The 22251-nt window shown below is 42.8% G+C and overlaps 1 protein-coding gene across 3 annotated transcripts in view; it reads right to left on the bottom strand.

Annotated features, from left to right (window-relative positions):
• Positions 1-22251, bottom strand: part of LOC137332931 (ecto-NOX disulfide-thiol exchanger 2-like) — a 266243-nt gene that overhangs the window by 77187 nt on the left and 166805 nt on the right. For all 3 annotated transcript variants that reach the window (XM_067996973.1, XM_067996971.1, XM_067996972.1), the window contains one exon: positions 9439-9570. In XM_067996973.1, coding sequence (XP_067853074.1) covers positions 9439-9570 — 132 coding nt within the window. The remainder of the gene's footprint in view (positions 1-9438; positions 9571-22251) is intronic.

Consider the following 22251-nt stretch of genomic DNA (forward strand, 5'->3'; position numbering starts at 1 on the left):
TAGTTCCCGTTATGTTAACAAGTTTTTTTTCATTCTCGGGATATGGTCATCGCTGGCAAGACCAGCCTATATTAGCTATCCCTAGTTGCACTTGAGAAGCTGGTGGTGGGCCTTCTTCTGAAATTATGGCAGTCTATACTGTGAAGGTACTCCCACAGAACTGTTAGATAGGGAATTCCAGGATTTTGATCCAGCCATGATAAGTGAACGGCAATACATGTCCAAGTCAGGATGGTGTATGTCTTGGAGGGGAGTTTGGAGGTGATTATGTTCCCATGCACCTGCTGCCCTTGTCCTTGTCCTTGTCCTTCCAGATGGTGGAGATCATGGATTTGGTAAGTGCTGCCAAAGAAGCCCTGGTGAGCTGCTGCAGGGCTTCCTGTAGCTAGTACACACTGCAGCCAGGGTACGCCAGTGGTGGAGGGAGTGGATGTTTAAGCTAGTAGATGGGGTGCTGATCAAGAAGACTGCTTTGTCCTGGATAGTGTCAAGCTTCTTGAGTGTTGTTGCAGCTGCACTCATGTAGGAAAATGGAGAGCATTCTATCACATTCCTGGACTTCTGCCTTGTAGGTGGTGGAGAGGCTTTGGGAGTTAGAAGGTGAACCACTCACCGCAGAATACCCAACCTCAGACCTGCTCTTATCACCACGGCATGTGTGTGGCTGGTCCAGTTGAGCTTCTGGTCAACAGTAACCCCCAGAATGTTGATGGTGGGGATTCGGCGATGGTAATGCCATTGAATGTCAAGGGCAGGTGGTTAGGCTCTCTCTTGTTGGAGATGGTCATCGCCTGGCAACTGTGTGGGATGAATGTTACTAGCCACATATCAGCCATTGCCTGGATGTTACTGCATGCAGGCATGGACTGCTGCATTATTTGAGGAATTGCGAATAGAGCGAAACATTGTGCAATTATAAGTTTGCCAGGGCTCCTATTTTTATTTCCCACCCCATAGGCAAAGTCAAACTTGCTGAGAGTTTCACCCTTACAATTCCTCTTCAAGCTGGGATATCTACCAAACATTTGGTTTTGATGCTAACCGACTAATAATTTATTACTTTAAGCACTAGATAGCAAAAGCCTGGTTTTCTGACTGATCTTTGAAAAACTGAATTATTTGTGTTTACAACAGACAACGCAGGGTAGCAGTTAAAGTGGGCCAGATAGGAGTTATGGCCCTTAATGATCTTCTGTGGCTTAATTCCACATCCTCACCAACCTGAGCTCCCAATGCTGTGATCCTCTCATTCTCCCGAGGCCCTAACTGTAGGATCTCCTCATTGCCTGAGCTCCCTATGTTGTTTTGCTCTTGCCACCCCAATCCCCAATGCTGTGATCTTCTTCTCAAGCAGGAAGTTGTGCCAGTCTTCCAGCTGGCTCTGCTGTTACTGTAAAAATACTCAGTTCATATTAATGTACATGAGCTGTTCTGTTGAAACTCTTTTCAGAGGCTGCTGTTTATTACAAGATTTTGTAGATTTGAATCATCTGTATGTTCAAAATACTTTTGATTACAAGTGTGTTAAGAGCTTTTACATTAGTTTAAGAATGTTAACTGATTGGTAACACAACCAATAAAAATATACCAAACCTCTGCCCCTCTCCTATTTTGGGCCATGGTATCCCAAGCAGCTGAAATGTTTGGTTTCTAGACCACAGCTACACATGGATCAACTTCAGAAGCTGGAAGTGGTTATTTTGCTTTATGTGTACTACAAACATTGCAATTAATAAAGCAGGAATGATGCCAAGACATGGTGGCTAAATGTAACCAGTATTTCATGAAAACATCACAGGAGAAAAAAGAAATCAGATTTGAAAAAACCCGAGTGGTCATAAATATTTTCAAAGAACATCTACATTTTCATTCCCATGATAAATCATTATCCATTCATCACTAAACAGAGCATTGTAAATACAACAAAACACATATTGGACACATTGACCCATTGTGCAAATATGCCAGGTTATGTCTTCAGTTCACTGAGCTGTTAAGAATAAAGTCAGCATGCAATAAGCAAAAAATAATGAAATACTTGTTCCATCTGACATCTGAACTTCTATTGACAAGCAGTTAATTCTATTTATGGAGTTTTGAGTTTTAAAATGTCCTATTTTATCTTGTTGATTTCAATCCTTTTGTCTGTGCTGGATCAGAATAGTTTTGTGCTATTTCTGTAATGTGTACAATCCACGCTAGGATACAGCTCTAGCGGCCTTCGGGCAGCCGTACTTAATGTCCATTCTTTACAACTACAACAACATATACACCTATATAGCGCCTTTAACGTAGTAAAATGCCTCGAAGTCCTTCACAGAAGCGTAATCAGACAAAAATTGACACCGAGCCAAAGAAGGAGATATTAGGATGGATGACTAAAAGCTTAGTCGAAGAAGTAGGTTTTAAGAAGCATTTTAAAGGAGGAGTGAGAGGTAGAGAGGCTGAGAGGTTTAGGGAGGGAATTCTAGAGCTTAGGGCCTAGACGGCTGAAAGCACGGCCGCCAACGGTGGGGGTGAAGGAAGTGGGCGATGCACAAGTGCCCAGAGTTGGAGGAATGTAGAGTTCTTGGAGAAATGTAGGGCTGGAGGAGGGTACAGAGATAGGGAGGAACAAGGTCATGGAGGGATTTGATCACGAGTACGAGTGTTTTAAAATCAAGGCATTCCGTGACTAGGAACCAATGTAGGTCAGCAAGCAAAGGGGTGATGGTGAACGGGACTGGGTGTGAGTTAGGATATGGGCAGCAGAGTTTTGGATGAGCTTAAGATTATGGAGGGTGGAAGATGGGAGGCCGGCCGGCCAAGAAAGCTTGAGAACAGTCGAGTCTAGTGGTAACAAAAGCATGGGTGAGAGTTTCAGCAGCAGATGGGCTGAAGCAGGGGCAGAGACGGAGGTGGAAATAGGCAGTCTTTGTGATGGAGAGGATATGGCGACAGAAGCTCAGCTCAGGTTCAAAAAGGTCGCCGAGGTTGCGAACGGTCTGATTCAGCCTGAGACAGTGGCCAGGGAGGGGGATGGAATGGATGGTTTGGGAATGGAGATTGTGGTGGAAACCAAAGACAATGTCTTCAGTCTTCATAATGTTAATTGAACAAAATTTCGGCTCATCCAGGACTGTGTGTTGGCCAAGTCACCCACCATCCTGACTTAGAAATATATCGCCGTTCCTTCATCGTCGCTGGGTCAAAATCCTGGAACTCCCTAACTAACAGCACTGTCGGAGAACCTTCACCACACGGTCTGCAGCGGTTCAAAAAGGCAGCTCACACCACCTTCTCAATGGCAATCAGGGCCTTGCCAGCGACACCCACATTCCATGAACGAATAATAAACAAAAAAGCATTTTGACAACAGAGGCAGTGGAAGGATTGAAAGGGGTGGTAGTGAGGTAGAGCTTGGTGTCATCAGCGTACATGTGGATCCTGATGTGTTTTCGGATGATGTAAACGAAAGGCAGCATGTAGATTAGAAACAGGAGGGCCAAGGATTGATCATTGGGGAATTCGAAATAGCGGTGCGGGGGAAGAGAAACCATTGCAGAAGGTTCTCTGGCTACGATTGGATAGGTAAGAGTGAAACCAGGCGAGGGCCGTCGCACTCAGCTGGACAACGGAGGAGAGGCGTTGGAGGAGGATGGTTTGGTCAATTGTGTCAAAGGCTGCTGACAAGCTGAGAAGGAGGAGGAGGGATAGTGCACCACAGTAACATAGGATGTCATGTGTCACTACTTTGATTAGAGCCATTTCAGTGCTGTGGAGGGGAGGAAACTTGATTGCAGAGGTTGAAACCTGAAAGGGGCAGGGGAGAAAGGTTTAAAGAGACGGTTGGTAGAGGAGAAAAATAAGTCAGGCGTTATCTTTGCATTCCAGGGTGATCCTGGAGTAGGGAGCAGTTTTGGCAGAGGAGAGCTGCACCCGACAGTGCAGATCAGGCGATGAATAACTAAACCAGTTGTGTGCCATAAATGATCAAATTGCGTCCCATGGACTTAAAGGAGCGAAGATGGGGGCCGTACCAAGGGAAACGACCAGGGCAGGAGAGAGTAAGTGTTTTACTGGGGACAGGTGTATCAAAGGTGGAGGTGATGCTGTCATTAAGCAGATAGGGTAGCTGCCAAAGGCTACTGTTGGGAGTTTGAAACTGCCATTATAAGTGACTTGGGGGAGAGTTTTTTTTTCCAGCGGCAGATGCAGAAGTTGGGGGGGAAGGGGATTAGAGATGGTCTTGCCTGTGATTCAGAGAAAGGAAATAGAGTGGTCACATGACATGGCAAAGTCAAGGGGGTGGCTGTGAATATGGGTAGGAGAGTTTTTATGGAGGGATAGGTTCAGAAGGAACAGGAGGGCAGTGAACTCAGAAGAGAGATGGCAAGGTGAGTTGAGATGGAGGTTGAAATCACCGAGGATGAGAAGTCACTCGGAGCAGAACTGAGGAAGCAAAGCAGTGAGGATATCTGAGAGAAACTTGGTTTGGAGCTTGGGTGGACGGTAGAGTACAAGGATTTTAAGGAAAAGGCTAGAAGGATGGAACAAGATGAGGTGCTCAAAGGAGGCGATGATGCCAGAGGAATAGGGGACAGAGCAAAGTGAGGTTTGGTGATACGGGCCACACCATCATCCTAGCAATTTGGGCGGGGCAGGTGATGGAAGGTATCGTCAGGCAGGGAAGCTTCAGTAAAGCGGAAGGTGCCAACACACTAGCCAAATTTCTGTTATAATGCAATCATCCACAATAAGGTCAAGGATGGCAAACGCCTTGTTCACAAATGAACAGACATTCTGGTGGGAGGTGAGGAGAGGGGCGGTGATTGTTGATCCTCTGGCAGAGTCCACAGAGTCAGCGGTGGGAAGGATGAGTGGGACGGGAAGATGATTGGCAAGATTAGCCCCCAGCGAGCATGCTGGGTGGGAAGGTCAGCGAGAGAGTAAGATGGGACAGTTGTGGATGCTGCTCGTAAGGAGGCAGCAACGAATTCCTCGATGGGCCCTTTGGAGAATGTCAAGAGAGGCACAGAGGGAAGCTGTGGGCTTATCCAAGAGGGAGTCAAGCCTGGGATGGTGGCTGGAGAATAAGAAGGCTGAGGAATAGTTTGTAACTCCCAGATAGTGAATGTTGGCAAACTATTTGGACAATGGGGATGTCACACCCGAGCCTGATCCTGTCCTCATCTCGTCGACAGATATATGGGAACGCTGGTCAATTTTTCTCTCTTCTAGCCAGGGATCCTGAGACCAATTGTGTCTCCCTCGCCCTGACATGACAATTTAGATCAACAATGTCATTCAATGCTTTACCTAATCATCCACCTGGGTGATTGGGGGGGGGGGGGGGGGGAAAGAGGGGGGAAATTAAAGATTACTGATTGTTTTTCAAAAACAAAGCTTCAGCTCATCTTTCAGCACATCCTATGATACATAATGTGGCGATGCCGGTGATGGACTGGGGTTGACAATTGTAAACAATTTTACAACACCAAGTTATAGTCCAGCAATTTTATTTTAAATTCACAAGCTTTCGGAGGCTACCTCCTTCCTCAGGTGAACGATGTGGAAATGATTTCATTTCCACATCGTTCACCTGAGGAAGGAGGTAGCCTCCGAAAGCTTGTGAATTTAAAATAAAATTGCTGGACTATAACTTGGTGTTGTAAAATTGTTTACAATTATGATACATAACACACTGAAAAAGCAAACAAGTTTCTGTCATAATGCTTCTTATGACAGCTGGGAAATGTGACATTTAAAAGGTCATGCTGACCTTCATTAATGCAGTAACAGGTTGATCTCAAATGTGTCAGATAAAATGTCACCCTATCTGTAATGAAGTATTAAAATGAGAAAAAAAGACCATTTATCATTAATATCTTTAGGAATCAACCTTTTCAGCTGCCCTTTTCTAGGAATGCACAGAGTGGATCAATCTACTTATCTTGGTTGAAGTTTCCCAAATCCCTATTTTTGTGAATATTTATTCTCATCTCAGACTATATATATAGCTCACAAACAATTTTAATGGGTGTTTCCTGTTCTTTTTATAATCAGAAAGTGGAGCTACAATTTTAGCAGTTAATTCTCCCTTTCAGGATTTTCATGTTTACAATGTATAAAACTAACAAAAGTACATTTGCAAATTTAGCAAAGGAAGATGAAATTCAGCGTTGATTCTTTTTTAATTTAATGGGAAAATGGGAGCTATAAAACAGGCAGCTTCAACATCAGGTTGGGCTCCCAAATGGGAAGCCTGAGTTTGAATTCTGGTCTGTGTACATAACTAGACTTGGGCTCTCTGACAGGATGGTTTGCAAATTTTGACAGTCATTTCAAATGGAAAACCATTCAGAGGATCGATCTCTTTCTGCATCACTGCCCATACTTCCTGGTGAGTTGACTTATAGTGACCAATAAGGAAGCAGCATCAATTCTGTCTCTGTAACTGGACTGTCCTCCCCTCTTTACTAAGGACTATAGTAAACATAGTTCCCAGCAAGAGAAGACCTTCGGTCCATCTTGCCTACCTATATCCACGTTATTCCCTTGGTGGATTTTTAATAACCCTGAATTGCATTTGTTGACAAGAACTGGACTTGTTCCTTCTTGAAACCCATTAAGGTTTCTTTTTCCATAGTAAACAGATCATTGGAGTGTTTTGCCTAAATGGAGAAACAAACAGAAATAAATGTGCTAAAAACTCCACCTTGGTATTAGATCTCCACATAGATTTTACTTCTCTTCTCCCCACATGGCCTCTCCACTCCTTGCAGCTTTCTTCAGCAGTTCAGGTTGAAGACTTCTGCACAATCACCATTAGCTGACAGAAAGCATACTTGATGCAAGATGAAAAATTGTGTGTAGAACTTGCCCCTTTGTGTGAATATGAATTCAATTCCAGTAATGGCATAAACAGCTTGAGCAGCACTGCCCATTCTTGAAAAATTTGTAATGTTTAAATCAAATCAGTTGCACTAGTGTGGACAATGTACATGGACAGCAACCGAGAAAGTGAATAAATACTCTTGTAACTGGAGCCTCCTCTAAAAGAGGAGGCTCCAGTTACAAGAGTATTTATTCACTTTTATTAGAAGCCCATTTACTCCGAGCACCCAGTTTCCTCTAAAAATTCAGCAATACACACTTTGCACATCTGTGTCAATCATGAGTTGTTTCAGTGAACGAACCCAGATATTTTTGATAAAAGACACCATCTATTAATTAAGATCAAAGAAACACAACCTGATACAAGATCAAAAGCATAATTTGAACATTAAAGTTAAGGAGGGAAACAATTCAGACCCTGTCACACTGTACTATATTAATACTAGTGTGAGCATGGCACACTGAACAGTACTGCCACATCCAAACTTGAAAGATAGTATTAATAAACATGGGACATGAGGAAAAACTTTTTTACCCAGAGGGTGGTGGGTGTATAGAATTCGCTGCCCGAATTGGTGGTAGAGGCAGGGACCCTCAACTCTTTTAAAAAAGTACCTGGACCTGCACCTAAAGTGCTGTAAGCTGCAGGGCAACGGACCAAGTGCTGGAAGGTGGGATTAGAATGGGCATCTGGTTATTCTTCGAGCCGGCGCGGCCCCCTTCTGTGCTATATCTTTTCTATGGTTCTAAAGAGGTTAGCCTTGGCTCAGTGGTAGTACTCTTGCCTCTAAGTCAAAATGTCATGGGTTCAAGCTCTGCTCCAGAGACCTGAGCACAAAATCTAGGCTGACGCTTCAGCGCAGTACTGAGAGCATGTTGCACTGTCGGTGGTGCCACATCTCAGATGAGATGTTAAGCCATCTCCATCTGATCTCTCAGGTGGGCGCAAAAAATCCCACGGCACCATTCGAAGAAGAGCATGGGAGTCCTGGCCAACATTTATTCCTCAACCAACATCACTAAAGCAGATCATCTGTTCGTTGCCGTTTGGAGGACTTGGCTGTGCACAAAATTGACTGCCGCATTTTTCTACATTACTAGTGATTACACGTAAAGTACATCATTGGCTGTAAATGCTTTGGGACGACCTGAGGTCATGAAAGGCACTATATAAATGCAAGTTCTTCCTTTCTTTCCTCATGAGTAACATTGTGTGCGTATATACAGCGATTTTGCTGCACTCAGCTGCACACTTAAAACTATTTACCATTGTTAAGCTACTAGCCAAGGGAGAAGGACGCAAATGCGTCAGTGAACAGACTACTTTTACCATGCATGTTGTGATGTAGCAAATGTTAGTTTTTGAGGCAGATGTGCTGCCTCCAGCCATTCTATTGGATCTGGTAGAGCATTACTCCAGCATAGAGCCAGTTACTTGGTGGGTCTTACAGGAGATGTAGTAGTTGATTTCGCCTGCCTGAATTTTTATTTATATTCATTCATGGGACGTGGGTGTCGCTGAAAATACCAGCATTTATTGCCCATCCCTAGTTGCCCTTGAGAAGGTGGAGGGCCGCCTTCTTGAACCACCGTGGTCCGTGTGGTGAAGGTACTCCCCCAATGTTGTTAGGTAGGGAGTTCCAGGATTTTGACAATGAAGGAACGGCGATATATGTCCTTTATCAGGATGCAACTTGGAGGAAATTTCCCATGCACATGAAGCCCTTGTCCTTCTAGGTGGTGGAGGTTGCTGGCTTGAGGGGTCCTGCTGAAGCAGCCTTGGCAAATTGCTGCGGTGCATCCTGTAGACAGTACACACTGCAGCCATAACACGCTGGTGATGGAGCGGGGTGGATACTTCGGCTCGTGGATTAACACCACTCGACTCAGGCGGGAGCCTCATGCGTAAATGCTAATTGGATCAATTTTAATTGGGGCCTGTGGAGAAGCTGCCGCAGCGTTCCTAACAGTGAAGCAGGCAGAAGAACGAAGAGGCCCTCAAGGTAAGTGAAAGAAATTCCTTTGTGGGGCCAGGAGGAGTGCCTTCCTACGAAACCCTCTTGAAACCTGAAAGCTGGCGGAAAGTTTGACATTTAAATGAAAGGTGGCATTTAAATGAGACTCGGCAGTTAAAATACCTCGGGCCTGAAACTTAAGCCAGGGTTTCGCATTTGACCCGCCACTGTCCACCCACAATCCACTCTGGGTTAAACTTGACCCCCAAGTGTTTCCTAAACCGATCAACTGGAACAAATTTTATCACCATTGGCAGCAGAGAAAAATTATGATCCATGAAAAAAGTTTCATTTTAAACGGATGAAAAATAGACAAATCATTTTGTATGTCACTGTATCATCAAACTGTTGTGAAATTTCATCAGTGGAGATAAGAAACTGTTCATAACAGGAAGGTCATGGATCAGAATTAAACCTGTAGCATTAAAGTTTCAAAACTGAGCAAGTTCCCTAGGACAGCAGCATCCAGCGATTATCAACATAAATATAATGGAGAAAAGTACCAGAAGGGTTCTGTAGGTCAACAGAAACAAAGTAAAGAGTATACCTGACATAAGCGGCTGTCCAGTCATTCCCATTGGTCCCATTCCCAGGTTGTTCATGGCTGTTGCCCAAGCTGTGGGGTCCGATAATGACATTCCTAGTGGGCTGGAGTCTAAGGCGAGGTTTCTGAAACCATCTGTTGCAAATGGAGAATAGAAATAATGTTGTAGTTTTATAAGTGTGATTGTTCATAATAAACTCAGAGATTTCTGTCCAAACAAATAAACTGCCAAGGACCCCTTTCTTCCTTTTCTGATTGGCTATTGTAACAATTATTTTTTTTAATAACCAGTACTGTATTTTTAAAACTAAATTTCCCATCAACTGTCCTGAAGGCATTGATTTATGCTGGGGTATGACTTTATGGGCACCTGCCACGTAACTGATTTTTCCCCAATCCAAGCCCAAGGTGTCCAGGCCAATTATAATGGTCATACCGCACCCCAGACAAGATCAGTGAACTCAACACAGACGAGGGACAAAACGTGGGACCTTTCAAGCCTGTATGGTTCATATTAATTTACCAACTGAGCCCCCAGGTGAGCAACTGATACTTTGTTTATCATTGCAGATGGGAATTAAATTGGCTAAACAACATTAAGCAATTTGACATTTGTTTGAGTCTATTAAAAAAAAGCAGATTTAACCCAAACGTGGAGATCCCAGTAGTGTAGAGACAAATGCATATAGCACAATCACGTGACTTCACTCATATGAATGTGCTATATGCCAGCAGCCAATGATCGCTCTCTATCTGAGGAGGTGACTGGCCTTCACTTATCTGCTCCTCACAGCAATGCATCTGAATATGAAAACTCAGTTAAGCAGTCAATCAAAGTTGCGCTCTTCTGGTCCGAGGCATCACTCAGTCCCTCTCTCACATGCAGCACAATCAACCTTGGATATTCATGGATTCTTAAAATATCTATATTTCCATTTTATTTTAATTTGACCAGAATAGAATATCTATTTAAAATAAAAATGGTTGAAACTGCTGTGCAGGAGGACAAACGCCAATCTTTTTTTCCTGCCATGGTCAATTTTTCCCCTCTTCTGTTAATTAATTTATCTCTCAGTATAAACAAGGTGGTTTCACCAATTGGAAGTGTTGGCGCCAATTACTCAGACCCATATTCTGGCTGAGAGTTTGAGCAAGTTTAAGAAAAGGTGGCCCTCAGAGATGTAGCACAGTAAACTATTATGATAAAGCTCATCCAGTGGAAAGAGATTATAGGGCAGATTCAGTGATCTGGAAATTCCAGTGGGGAGCATGCGTTGGAGGTAGAATGACGACTCTGTAGCCCCAATTGTTCAACTTGCAATTCCTTTGGGCACAGCTTTCCACTGGGAGCAGCGATCACTGAATTTACCCTCATGACTTCAAAGGAAGATTTTGCATTCATTTGTCATATGTTGAAAATGCAATACCAAAGTAGTCCAAACAACCAGGAAGTAGGGTACAAGAAGGCAAGATGTAACTAATGGAGGGGTTGTACACAAAATAATGGTTTAGATGCTGCCCCTAATCAGTCATTATGAAACAAGAGGTAACTTAACACATCACTGTAATAATAAATTCACAACCTATATGCAATAGGTATTTAGATTTTTAAAAAAATCATACAAATGTTCTCAAGCTGTTATCATTGACACAGTAATAGTATCAATTAACAATGCTGCCAACATTCCACACTAGTATATACGAACAGATTTCTCATGACACTACTCACAAAGGCCTGGCCTCAGACGGAAAAGAATTTGATGATCTTGGAATAAAGCACCGCCCTCCCTCCTGATCGCAGTTTGAAAACCTGTGTTCTATACAACTCTCATAATATACATTTTTCAAATTCCTTTGCACATACGATTTCAAGAATAAGCAGAAAGCCTGTTTTTCACAGCTCTTCAAGCAATGTAAATCGTGCCCCAATCACATTAGTACACCAGCTAACTGTTTTCAGATGAAGAGGTCACTTTATTATAAATGCATTTCCACCCACACCTCCACATTTTCATAAATATATATTTTTTTAAAATCAACCTACGTCCAAGATAAAAGCATTTCCTGTAACTATGACAAAATTAAGTGTATAAAGCACCCACCTTAAGCAATTCCTCTGAAATACATACAAGTAGGGCCTACACTGCTTCATACTAATCTAATTGAAGTAGAATGCCAATGCTGCAGTAATCTATCAAAAACTGAAATAATCATATTTCATAAGCTAGAAAAATGCCTCGGTTCACAGATATAGACGACTGAATAAAATCATCTCTCTTGGAGTGATTGTTAAGGAAATTGCTCCTTTCCATTTGAGTTATATTTTCTTTTCTCTTTAAAGCCCCCCCTTCCCTGATGCCAAACACCATTCCTCTGTCTTGTGACCCTCATGTGGCAGGCTGCCAAAAAGGTACGCTCAGTGTGACCCAGGCTGACGACCTCTCTAATTTTTCAACTTTCAAATATGTAGCAAACATTATAACATTCATTTTAATTTCCAGTCACGAATATGCGCAATACAAAGGCTGCTGATTTAAATACCATTTTAAGTAGAAAAGACTCAAGCCAGCATAAATATCGAAGTGGAGTGGAATAGGTCTGTTCGGTGATGGCTCAACGCCCGACTGTTAACATATCAACATCAAAGCAAATGCCAATGACAGAAGCTTTATCCAGCCGTCATTTCTTAAAAACTTAATACTATTAGGTTCATATGAACGTAAATATGAAATAAAGAGACACTCTGGATAAAAGAGTCAACAATGTACTCAGGAGCTGTTGCAATTTGAAATCATTTCTTTTGCGCAGCACATAAAGAATAGTTGAATTACTGTGCTGTAATCTCTAGCAACTGATTGGATGATGTCATAAACTATGAGCAAAGTTTAAGTGAGCTTATGAGAATCAAGTCAGATACTTGGTTCTTTATATCATATAAATTACAATTTATAATAGTGAATTCTACTATTTGGTAGGGACACTGAGTGTGGAAATGAAATCGGTGTGAAGGGGCAATTAAGGAGCTAGGAGCTGACGGTTATACCCATTTATTTCTCTAACGGAATAGAGGAAATGAAAGATAACCCATCAGTTATTTTGCTGGGCCATGTCTCATTTATCTTGCACAGTCCTGGTTTTAAATTCAGCTCAGGTACATGTTGATCCCATTTAAAGATCTGCTATCTGTCTCTTGCTGAAGTTTACGCTATGGCTGTGCCATTTCGTACATTCCTTTGAGGTATTTATCAGGCACCCGTGTTACTGTGACAATATTTGTTTCTGATAAATGTGGCAAGATTGTCAAGTCAACACTTCAGCTGATCTATTTCTACTGCAGAGTCCTCTCAGGCTTCCAGTGTTATTGCCAGTACCATGTCTCAACGTGCAATCATCCTTCTGTACAAAGCCCACTGCAAGCTGGGGAAAAGGATCAGGCCATATAAATGGTACTGAACACCTGATAGCCAGGTGCAAGTCAGAACATAATCTGTTGTCTCTCAACAGTCTTCATTATTTTCTGAGCAAGAAAAAACGTATCATAAAAATACAAAAAAGGCTTGCGGGGAGACTCCACACCACATGGCCGAGAGTCCAGATGTTTTAAATTGGGGTCACAGATTCAAGCAACAGATGCACTCATCTGCAGGGATGCAAAGGACAAGTGCTGCTGTATATATGATAAAAGGAATCACCTGATTGATAAAATTTTATCCATCTGGCTTGAGTTTGTTATATTGTACATGCATTGCAGAATATCCAGAGAAAGTAGCTCTGCAATGCATTAATCCCTCCATTGCTCTGAATTTGCCCAGCTTACATTGTAAGGTAGATTTTAGAGCATTGACGGCAACACAGAAACCACAGTTGCTTCCAAGTTATTTTTACAATTTTAAAGTTTATGGTTGTAGATCATCCTGTTGTCAGGGGAAGTTCTGAAACTACAGCCTGTCTGCAGCCAGAACTGAAGAGCATCTGTGGCCACCTCAATTCACTAATCCCACCACGTTTATATTATAATGTTCCTGCCACAGTTGGGACTTCCTCCAGCAATCATTCTAATATAAAAGCAGCAGCAATTGATAAATATGTAACTGTTAGATTTCCCTGCACATATAGGAACATAGGAACTGCCAATCAGCCCCTCGAGCCTGTACCGCCATTCTATTGGCTGATCTGTATCTCAACTCCATTTACCTGCCTTTACTCCAGTTCCTTTGATAGATATTTTTGTTAGGTAAATCTATCAATTTCAGTCTTGAAAATTTAAATTGATCCAGGATCCACAGACTTTTGGGGACAGAATTCAAGATTTCCACTACCTTTTGAGAGAAGAAGTTTTTCCCGATTTTACTCCTAAATGACCTAGCTCTAATTTTAAGATTATGTCCCCTTGTTCTGGATTTCCCATCAGAGGAAATAGTTTCTCTGCACCCATCCTAGCAAATCCCTTTATCATTTTAAAGACATTGAATAGATCACCCCTCAACCTTCTAAACTCAAGGAAATACAAAGCACGTTTTTGCAACCAGTACTCACAATTTAACTCTTTAAGCCCTGGTATTATTCTGGAGAATCTGCGCTGTACCCCTTCCAAGGCCAATATATTGTTCCCGAGGTTCGCTGCCCAAAACTGAATACAGTACTCTGACCAAAGCTCTTTACAACTGAAGCATAACTTCATTGCTTTTGTATTCCAACCGCCTTGAGATAAAGGCCAATATTCCATAAGCCTTTTTGATTATTTTTTGTACCTGCCCACTAGCTTTTAGTAATGTGTACATGGACACTCAAATCTTCCACAGTTGCAAGTTTCTCACCATTTAGAACATCTGTCTTTCTTCGCTCCAAAGTGGATGACCTCACACTTCCCCACATTGAACTCCATTTGCCACAGTTTTACCCACTCCCTTAATCTGTCCATGTCCCTTTGTAACTTCCTGCTCCCATCTGCCCTACTTACTGTGCCTCCTAACTTAGTGTCATCTGCAAACTTGGATATACAGCTCTCTATTCTTGCATCCAAGTCATTGATAAATATGGTGAAAGTCTGAGGTCCGAGTACAGATCCCTGGGGAACAGCACTTGACACATCCCGCCAATGAGAGTACATACCCTTTATCCCTACTTTGTCTCCTACCTCCCAATCAATTTCCAATCCATGCTCCAAGATTGCCTCCTATTCCATGCGCTTTCATTTTTGCTAATCTTTTGTGCAGAACCTTATCAATTGCCTTCTGGGAGTCTGTATAGATAACATCCACAGACACTCCCTTATGCACCATGTTAGTGACCTCCTCAAAAAATTCAATTGGATTAGTCAGACATGACTCACTTATCGCAAATTCATGCTGACTCTCTGATCAGCTCAAATTTGTCCAAGTGCTCAGTCACCCTGTCCCTACTGACAGATTCTAGCAACTTCCTGACAACTGATGTTAGACTGACAGGTCTAATTACCTGGTTTCTCTTTCCCACCTTTCTAAAGTAATGGACAGACAGTAGCAATTTTCCAATCCAATGGCACAATTCCTAAATCAAAAGAGCTTTGGAACTTTGGAGATTACTATTAACACATCTGTAATTTCCTCACCAGTCCTTCTAATATCCTGGGGTGGAAACCATCAGGGTTCTGGAGATTTATCTATCTTAAGTCTCATTATTTTCTCCATTAGCATTTGTTTACTTATATTAAATCCAATAAGCTCCTCCCTTTGATTTATTCTTAGTTTCACTTATACCACTGGTATTTTCTGCTATTCCTCGACGAAGAAGAAAGATGCAATGTACTCATTTAACAAGTCCGCCATTTCCTTATTGTTGATTATAGTATCACCTGTGTCCCGCTTTAATGGGTCCATATTTCCCTTAGTCACTCTCTTTCTCTTAATATATTTATAAAAACTTTTACTGTTATCCTTAATATTCCTTGCAATTTTTTTATATTCCTTTTTGCAGCTCTTAATACTTTCTTTGTTTTTTTTATAGCTCCCCCAATTCGCTGGATTTCCACTTTTCTTTGTATTTGTGAATTTTAATTTTTGGGATCCAGTCCGCTATGGCTGACCTGATTTACAAAAACATTGCAAACTCTTAGGATTTATATCTTTTAAAGAAAAAATCTGATAAGTGTCAGCAGCGACAAAATCTGGTTTGAATATTTTGTTGTACTGCGGCATATGAAGTTTAAAATTTGAAATGTGCAATATTACTTTTGTTAATTAGATCCTTGTTTGGTAATTGTCCCACTGGTATTTAATACTCCACCAGCAGCAATGTATCATCAACTGTGGAAGATGCTAACTAACATTAATATTGCTCGAAGCATCCTTAACACGAACACTACCATTTTCCACGTGGAATAGAAATTAATGAAGTCCTCTTTACATCTTGATTGTTTTTAAACCACATGTAAAAACTAAAATGTCCTCCTTGTGGGGTACCTCAGCAAAGAATTAAAAAAACAAAAATTAAATACAAGGCCTATGTCCGCCTTCTCTAAAACAAAATCAACTTTTTACAAACTGTTTTAAAAGTTCCGACGGGCCACAGCAAAAAATCGCATAGACCTCCTCAGGAGACTAACACGGGACGCAACCAACAGAGTACCCTTTGTCGTCCAGTACTTCCCCGGAGCGGAGAAACTACGCCATGTTCTCCGCAGCCTTCAACATGTCATCAATGAGGACAAACACCTCGCTATGGCCATCCCCACACCTCCACTACTCGCCTTTAAACAGCCACCCAACCTCAAACAGACCATCGTTCGCAGCAAATTACCTAGCTTTCAAGAGAACAGCGTCCACGACGCCACACAACCCTGCCACGGTAACCTCTGCAAGACATGCCAGATCATCGACACAGATACCACCATCACACGAGATGACACCACCCACCAGGTGCATGGTTCATACTCCTGTGACTCGGCCAACGTTGTCTACCTCATACGTTGCAGGAAAGGATGCCCCAGAGCATGGTACATTGGCGAGACCATGCAGACGCTGCGACAACGGATGAACGGACACCGCGCAACAATCGCCAAACAGGAGGGTTCCCTCCCAGTCGGGGAACACTTCAGCAGTCATGGACATTCATCCACCGACCTTCGGGTAAGCGTACTCCAAGGCGGCCTTCGAGACACACGACAACACAAAATCGTCGAGCAGAAATTGATAGCCAAGTTCCGCACCCATGAGGACGGCCTCAACCGGGATCTTGGGTTCATGTCATGCTACACGTTACCCCACCAGCGAACAAATGTTATCTGTTTTTAATATAATGGGTCATTTGCTGGCTCTCTCTGCCTTCCGGATGTTTCTGCCTCTCTCTGTGTTTTTTTTTCTCTGTTTTTTTTCCCTGTTTGTTTTTTTGTTGAATGTGTATTCGGGGGTTCTGCAGATAACACCTCTCTGTCTGAACACGGTGATTGCCTTGGCAACGGGCAGTTGCAGGGGCAGTCTGTAAACACCATGTATTGTTCAATATGTATAAATGCGTAGGCTTCAAGGAGCTCTTGAAACATTTGCCTGAGGAAGGAGAAAATCTCCGAAAGCTTGTGAATTTAAAATAAAATTGCTGGACTATAACTTGGTGTTGTAAAATTGTTTACAATTGTTTTAATATAATCAACCTCCTTTAGTCCACTGAAATGCATTATCTTGGTTTCTTGTAGTGTTTCTTACCAGTCCATTAGGAACAGCAGTCCATTACATATTCACAACAAAGATTAGGAAAATGTCAGCAGCTCAGCATCCTACAGATTGTCATTTCAACCACAGACACCCCTGCAGTGAATGCCATTCTATTCCTGATTGCTTCAGTGATTCCTGGCATGGTTGTGCTTTCTGATGAGATATATCTGCACTTTAGCACACAGGAGAATTATTACTGCCATCATCTGCTGATTTGTAATCTGCTGCAGCAGAATGATAAATCTGCTTTATTTGCCTTTCAAATCCATGGATTAAAAGCTGCTGGGCCCCTCCAACAGACTTTCCCCAGCAGTGCTTCAAATTACCATATTTCAAATTTGTGTTGCTGTGCATCCCCTCTCTATTTTTAAGGAGATCATTAGGGTAGATTAAAACTGGTTTTAAAAATAATAGAAGCAAATGTAATAAGCTAGATAAATTTCCATGCAGTAATTACTAATGCAAAATCCAACCTATAATATGACACCGTATCTGTAATAACACAGGAATTTTGAAAATACTGCCAGGTAAAATATCTAACATAATTTGTTACTCTGAAAATACTCTCACTTTATGCAATGGCTGTGGTTGCAGGAGCAATCAGATGATGTTTTTCATGGGACTGTTTTTTTGACCATCACACTGCGTGCCCAATGATCATTTATCACTTCTGTGGATTCAAATTTTGCAAAACAATGGCAAAGACGAGTCAACATTTTTAGAAAAAAGGAAGGAATAAATGTTGGGGAACGGGATCAGATAGAAATTATAAGACTAAAAAAAAAACTGCTAACAACTTGCATTTATATGGAGCCTTTAGTGTAGATAAAAAATCCGGAGTTGAAGTTCACCCCCTATATCTTTTATATCTACTAAAGGATCTCCTGCAGTGTTACTCAAGGTGAGTTGGAGGTTTTTTTTTTTAAGGACAGGGGTATTAGCTAAAGTAATATTCCCAGGGATACTGATTTATCAGAATGGGGATGGCCCTGCGATCTGGAAACATTGGGAAGGGGTTGGCAGTACTGTGATGGAGTCTCAGTGTCCAGCAGCATTTTGTAGGGATTCTGAAATCTGGAAGGGCCTGAACATTGGAGAGGAACATTCTGGGATCAATGGGGCTGGTCCTGGGGTCTGATATCAATGGGCATGGAATCGTGGCATCTGATAGCATTGGAGATGAAGTCTCAGGGTCTCACTGAGTCCTTAAATTCTTTTAAATTGGAATTAGATAGTCTCTTGAAAAAAGAGCAATATTAAAGGGCGTGGAGAGTGAGTAGAAGGGTGAGATTACAATAGATAGCTCATTTGGAGTAACACATCAGTGCCAAATGGCCTGTTTCTGTGCTGTAACATTCTAGGATTCCAGCTAAATCTGATCTTAGAACATAGACAAAGCCAGTAGTTGAGGGCTGTTGACCTAACAGGGAGCATGGATCCATGGCAGCATATAATCTCTGTTTTGATGATTGTGAAAGGAAATCAGAAAGCCACTATTGTCCCAGTATGAACTTCAAATGGGCAGGAAGCATATTTCCATACCTGCAGCAGTTTGGTTCTTCCTGTTCTACTGCACTACAACCCATGTAGAAGTGAGCAAGCAAAGTCTCAGTGGGGTAGACTAAACCTCACATGCAAGTTTTGTGCTTCAGATGCTGGTCCAGGTTCAGTATTAATGGAAAAGTTAGTGAAACATTGCAATTTTTATTATTTTTCTATTGAGGTGTTCATTAAATGAAATCTGATGGTTTAATGGCTACAGTTTCATTTCTACTTTGTTTAATAAACTAGATTTGTAGATTAAAATCGAAAAGCTGTGGTCTCCATATTATAAAAAGGATATAGAAGCATTGGAGAGTGCGCAAAAAAGATTCACAAGGATGATACCAGAACTGAGAGGATATACTTTTCAGGAAAGGCTGAACAGGCTGGGGCTCTTATCTCTAAAAAAGAAAAGGCTGAGATGTGACCTGATAGAGGCCTTTAAGATAATGAAAGGGTTTGATAGGGTAGATGTAAAGAGAATGTTTCCACTTGTGAGGAAGTCCAAAACCAGAGGTCATAAATATAAAATAGTCGCTAACAAATCCAATAGGGAATTCAGGAGAAACTTCTTTACTCAAAGAGTGGTAAGAATGTGGAACGTGTTACCACAAAGAGTGGTTGCGGCAAATAGCATAGATGCATTTAAGGGGAAGCTAGATTTTTTTTTTATTCGTTCATGGGATGTGGGCGTCGCTGGCGAGGCCGGCATTTATTGCCCATCCCTAATTGCCCTTGAGAAGGTGGTGGTGAGCCGCCTTCTTGAACTGCTGCAGTCCGTGTGCTTTTAGGAAGGGACCAGGATTTTGACCCAGCGATGATGAAGGAACAGCGATATATTTCCAAGTCGGGATGGTCTGTGACTTGGAGGGGAACGTGCAGGTGGTGTTGTTAACATGTACCTGCCGCTCTTGTCCTTCTAGGTGGTAGAGGTCGCGGGTTTGGGAGCTGCTGTCGAAGAAGCCTTGATGAGTTGCTGCAGTGCATCCTGTGGATGGTACACATTGCAGTCACGAAGCGCCGGTGGTGAAGGGAGTGAATGTTTAGGGTGGTGGATGGGGTGCCAATCAAGCGGGCTGCTTTGTCCTGGAGCTTCTTGAATGTTGTTGGAGCTGCACTCATCCAGGCAAGTGGAGAGTATTCCATCACACTCCTGACTTGTGCCATGTAGATGGTGGAAAGGCTTTGGGGAGTCAGGAGGTGAGTCACTCGCCACAGAATACCCAGCCTCTGACCTGCTCTTGTAGCCACAGTATTTATATGGCTGGTCCAGTTCAGTTTCTGGTCAATGGTGACCCCCAGGATGTTGTTGGTGGGGGATTCGGCGATGGTAATGCCGTTGAATGTCAAGGGGAGGTGGTTAGACTCTCTCTAGTTGGAGATGTGTGCTCACTGTGATTGCCTTGGCAATGGGCAGTAATCACCAGGCATAGTTCTGTGATTTTCAAATGCGAAGGATTCGAAAATTTCATTTCCACACCACCTGAGGAAGGAGGAAGCCTCCGAAAGCTTGTGGAATTTAAAATAAATTTGTTGGACTATAACTTGGTGTTGTAAAATTGTTTACAATTGTCAACCCCAGTCCATCACCGGCATCTCCACATCATTGTTGGAGATGGTCATTGCCTGGCACTTTTCTGGCACGAATGTTACTTGGCACTTTTGAGCCCAAGCCTGGATGTTGTCCAGGTCTTGCTGGATGCGGGCTCGGACTGCTTCATTATCTGAGGGGTTGCGAATGGAACTGAACACTGTGCAATCATCAGCGAACATCCCCATTTCTGACCTTATGATGGAGGGAACGTCATTGATGAAGCAGCTGAAGATGGTTGGGCCTAGGACACTGCCTTGAGGAACTCCTGCAGCAATGTCCTGGGACTGAGATGATTGGCCTCCAACAACCACTATCATCTTCCTTTGCGCTAGGTATGACTCCAGCCACTGGAGAGTTTTCCCCCTGATTCCCATTGATTTCAATTTTACTAGGGCTCCTTGGTGCCACACTCGGTCAAATGCTGCCTTGATGTCAAGGGCAGTCACTCTCACCTCACCTCTGAAATTCAGCTCTTTTGTCCATGTTTGGATCAAGGCTGTAATGAGGTCTGGAGCCGAGTGGTCCTGGTGGAACCCAAACTGAGCATCAGTGAGCAGGTTATTGGTGAGTAAGTGCCGCTTGATAGCACTGTCGACGACACCTTCCATCACTTTGCTGATGATTGAGAGTAGACTGATGGGGCGGTAATTGGCCGGATTGCATTTGTCCTGCTTTTTGTGGACAGGACATACCTGGGCAATTTTCCACATTGTCGGGTGGATGCCAGTGTTGTAGCTTGGCTGGAGGCGCAGCTAGTTCTGGAGCACAAGTCTTGAGCACTACAGCTGGGATGTTGTTGGGGCCAATAGCCTTTGCTGTATCCAGTGCACTCAGCCATTTCTTGATATCACGTGGAGTGAATCGAATTGGCCGAAGACTGGCTTCTGTGATGGTGGGGATATCGGGAGGAGGCTGAGATGGATTATCCACTCGGCACTTCTGGCTGAAGATGGTTGCAAACGCTTCAGCCTTGTCTTTTGCACTCACGTGCTGGACTCCGCCATCATTGAGAATGGGGATGTTTGCAGAGCCTCCTCCTCCCGTTAGTTGTTTAATTGTCCACCACCATTCACGACTGGATGTGGCAGGACTGCAGAGCTTTGATCTGATCTGTTGGCTGTGGAATCTCTTAGATCTGTCTATAGCATGTTGCTTCCACTGTTTAGCATGCATGTAGTCCTGACTTGTAGCTTCACCAGGTTGGCACCTCATTTTTAGGTACGCCTGGTGCTGCTCCTGCACATGAGGGAGAAAGGAATAGGAGGGTATGCTGATCGGGTTATAAGTAGGGAGGCAGGAGGCCCATGTGGAGCATAAATGCTAGTATAGGCCAGTTGGGCCAAATGGCCTGTTTCTGTGTTGTAGTTTCGATGTAATTATACCAAAGCCATATGGTTTGACCAAGCAATCATTCTTATGGCTAATCTGATGGCTTGAAGAACGAGAGTCCCGTGTAATTTCCAATGAGCAAATTACAATAACAAGGATGATCTGCTCAACCTTCGGCTATGCATCGTTGCGAGATATTGTGCATATGAAAGGTCAAACTTCAGTTCATAGGAAGCGAGGGCTTACTCATGATCCTCGGTGCTGAATATGAAGTTTATGCCCAACATTTTCCACACAGCAAGCTCCCAATCTCAGCCAGATCACCAGTAAAGACACAGGAGGCCTAGGAGCTTGCTCGCAGGATGAATAGTGGTAACATTTTCTTACTGCCAGCTTAAGAGAGACAATGACAGAGGCCTGGGAACAGGTTGTCTCTCCGATCTTTTACTTATAGTAAGTACGGAGGAACACAGGAACAGAAGTAGGCCATTTAGCCCCTCGAGCCTGTTCCGCCCTTCCATGAGATCATGTCACCTAACTCCATATACCCGCCTTAATCCCATATCCCTTAATACCTTTGGTCAACAGAAATCTATCAACCTCAGATTTAAAATTAACAACTGAGCTGGTATCAACCGCCGTTTGCGGAACAGAGTTCCAAAC

This window comes from Heptranchias perlo, chromosome 15 (genome assembly GCF_035084215.1).
Source record: "Heptranchias perlo isolate sHepPer1 chromosome 15, sHepPer1.hap1, whole genome shotgun sequence".
NCBI classification, from domain to species: Eukaryota; Metazoa; Chordata; class Chondrichthyes; order Hexanchiformes; family Hexanchidae; genus Heptranchias; species Heptranchias perlo.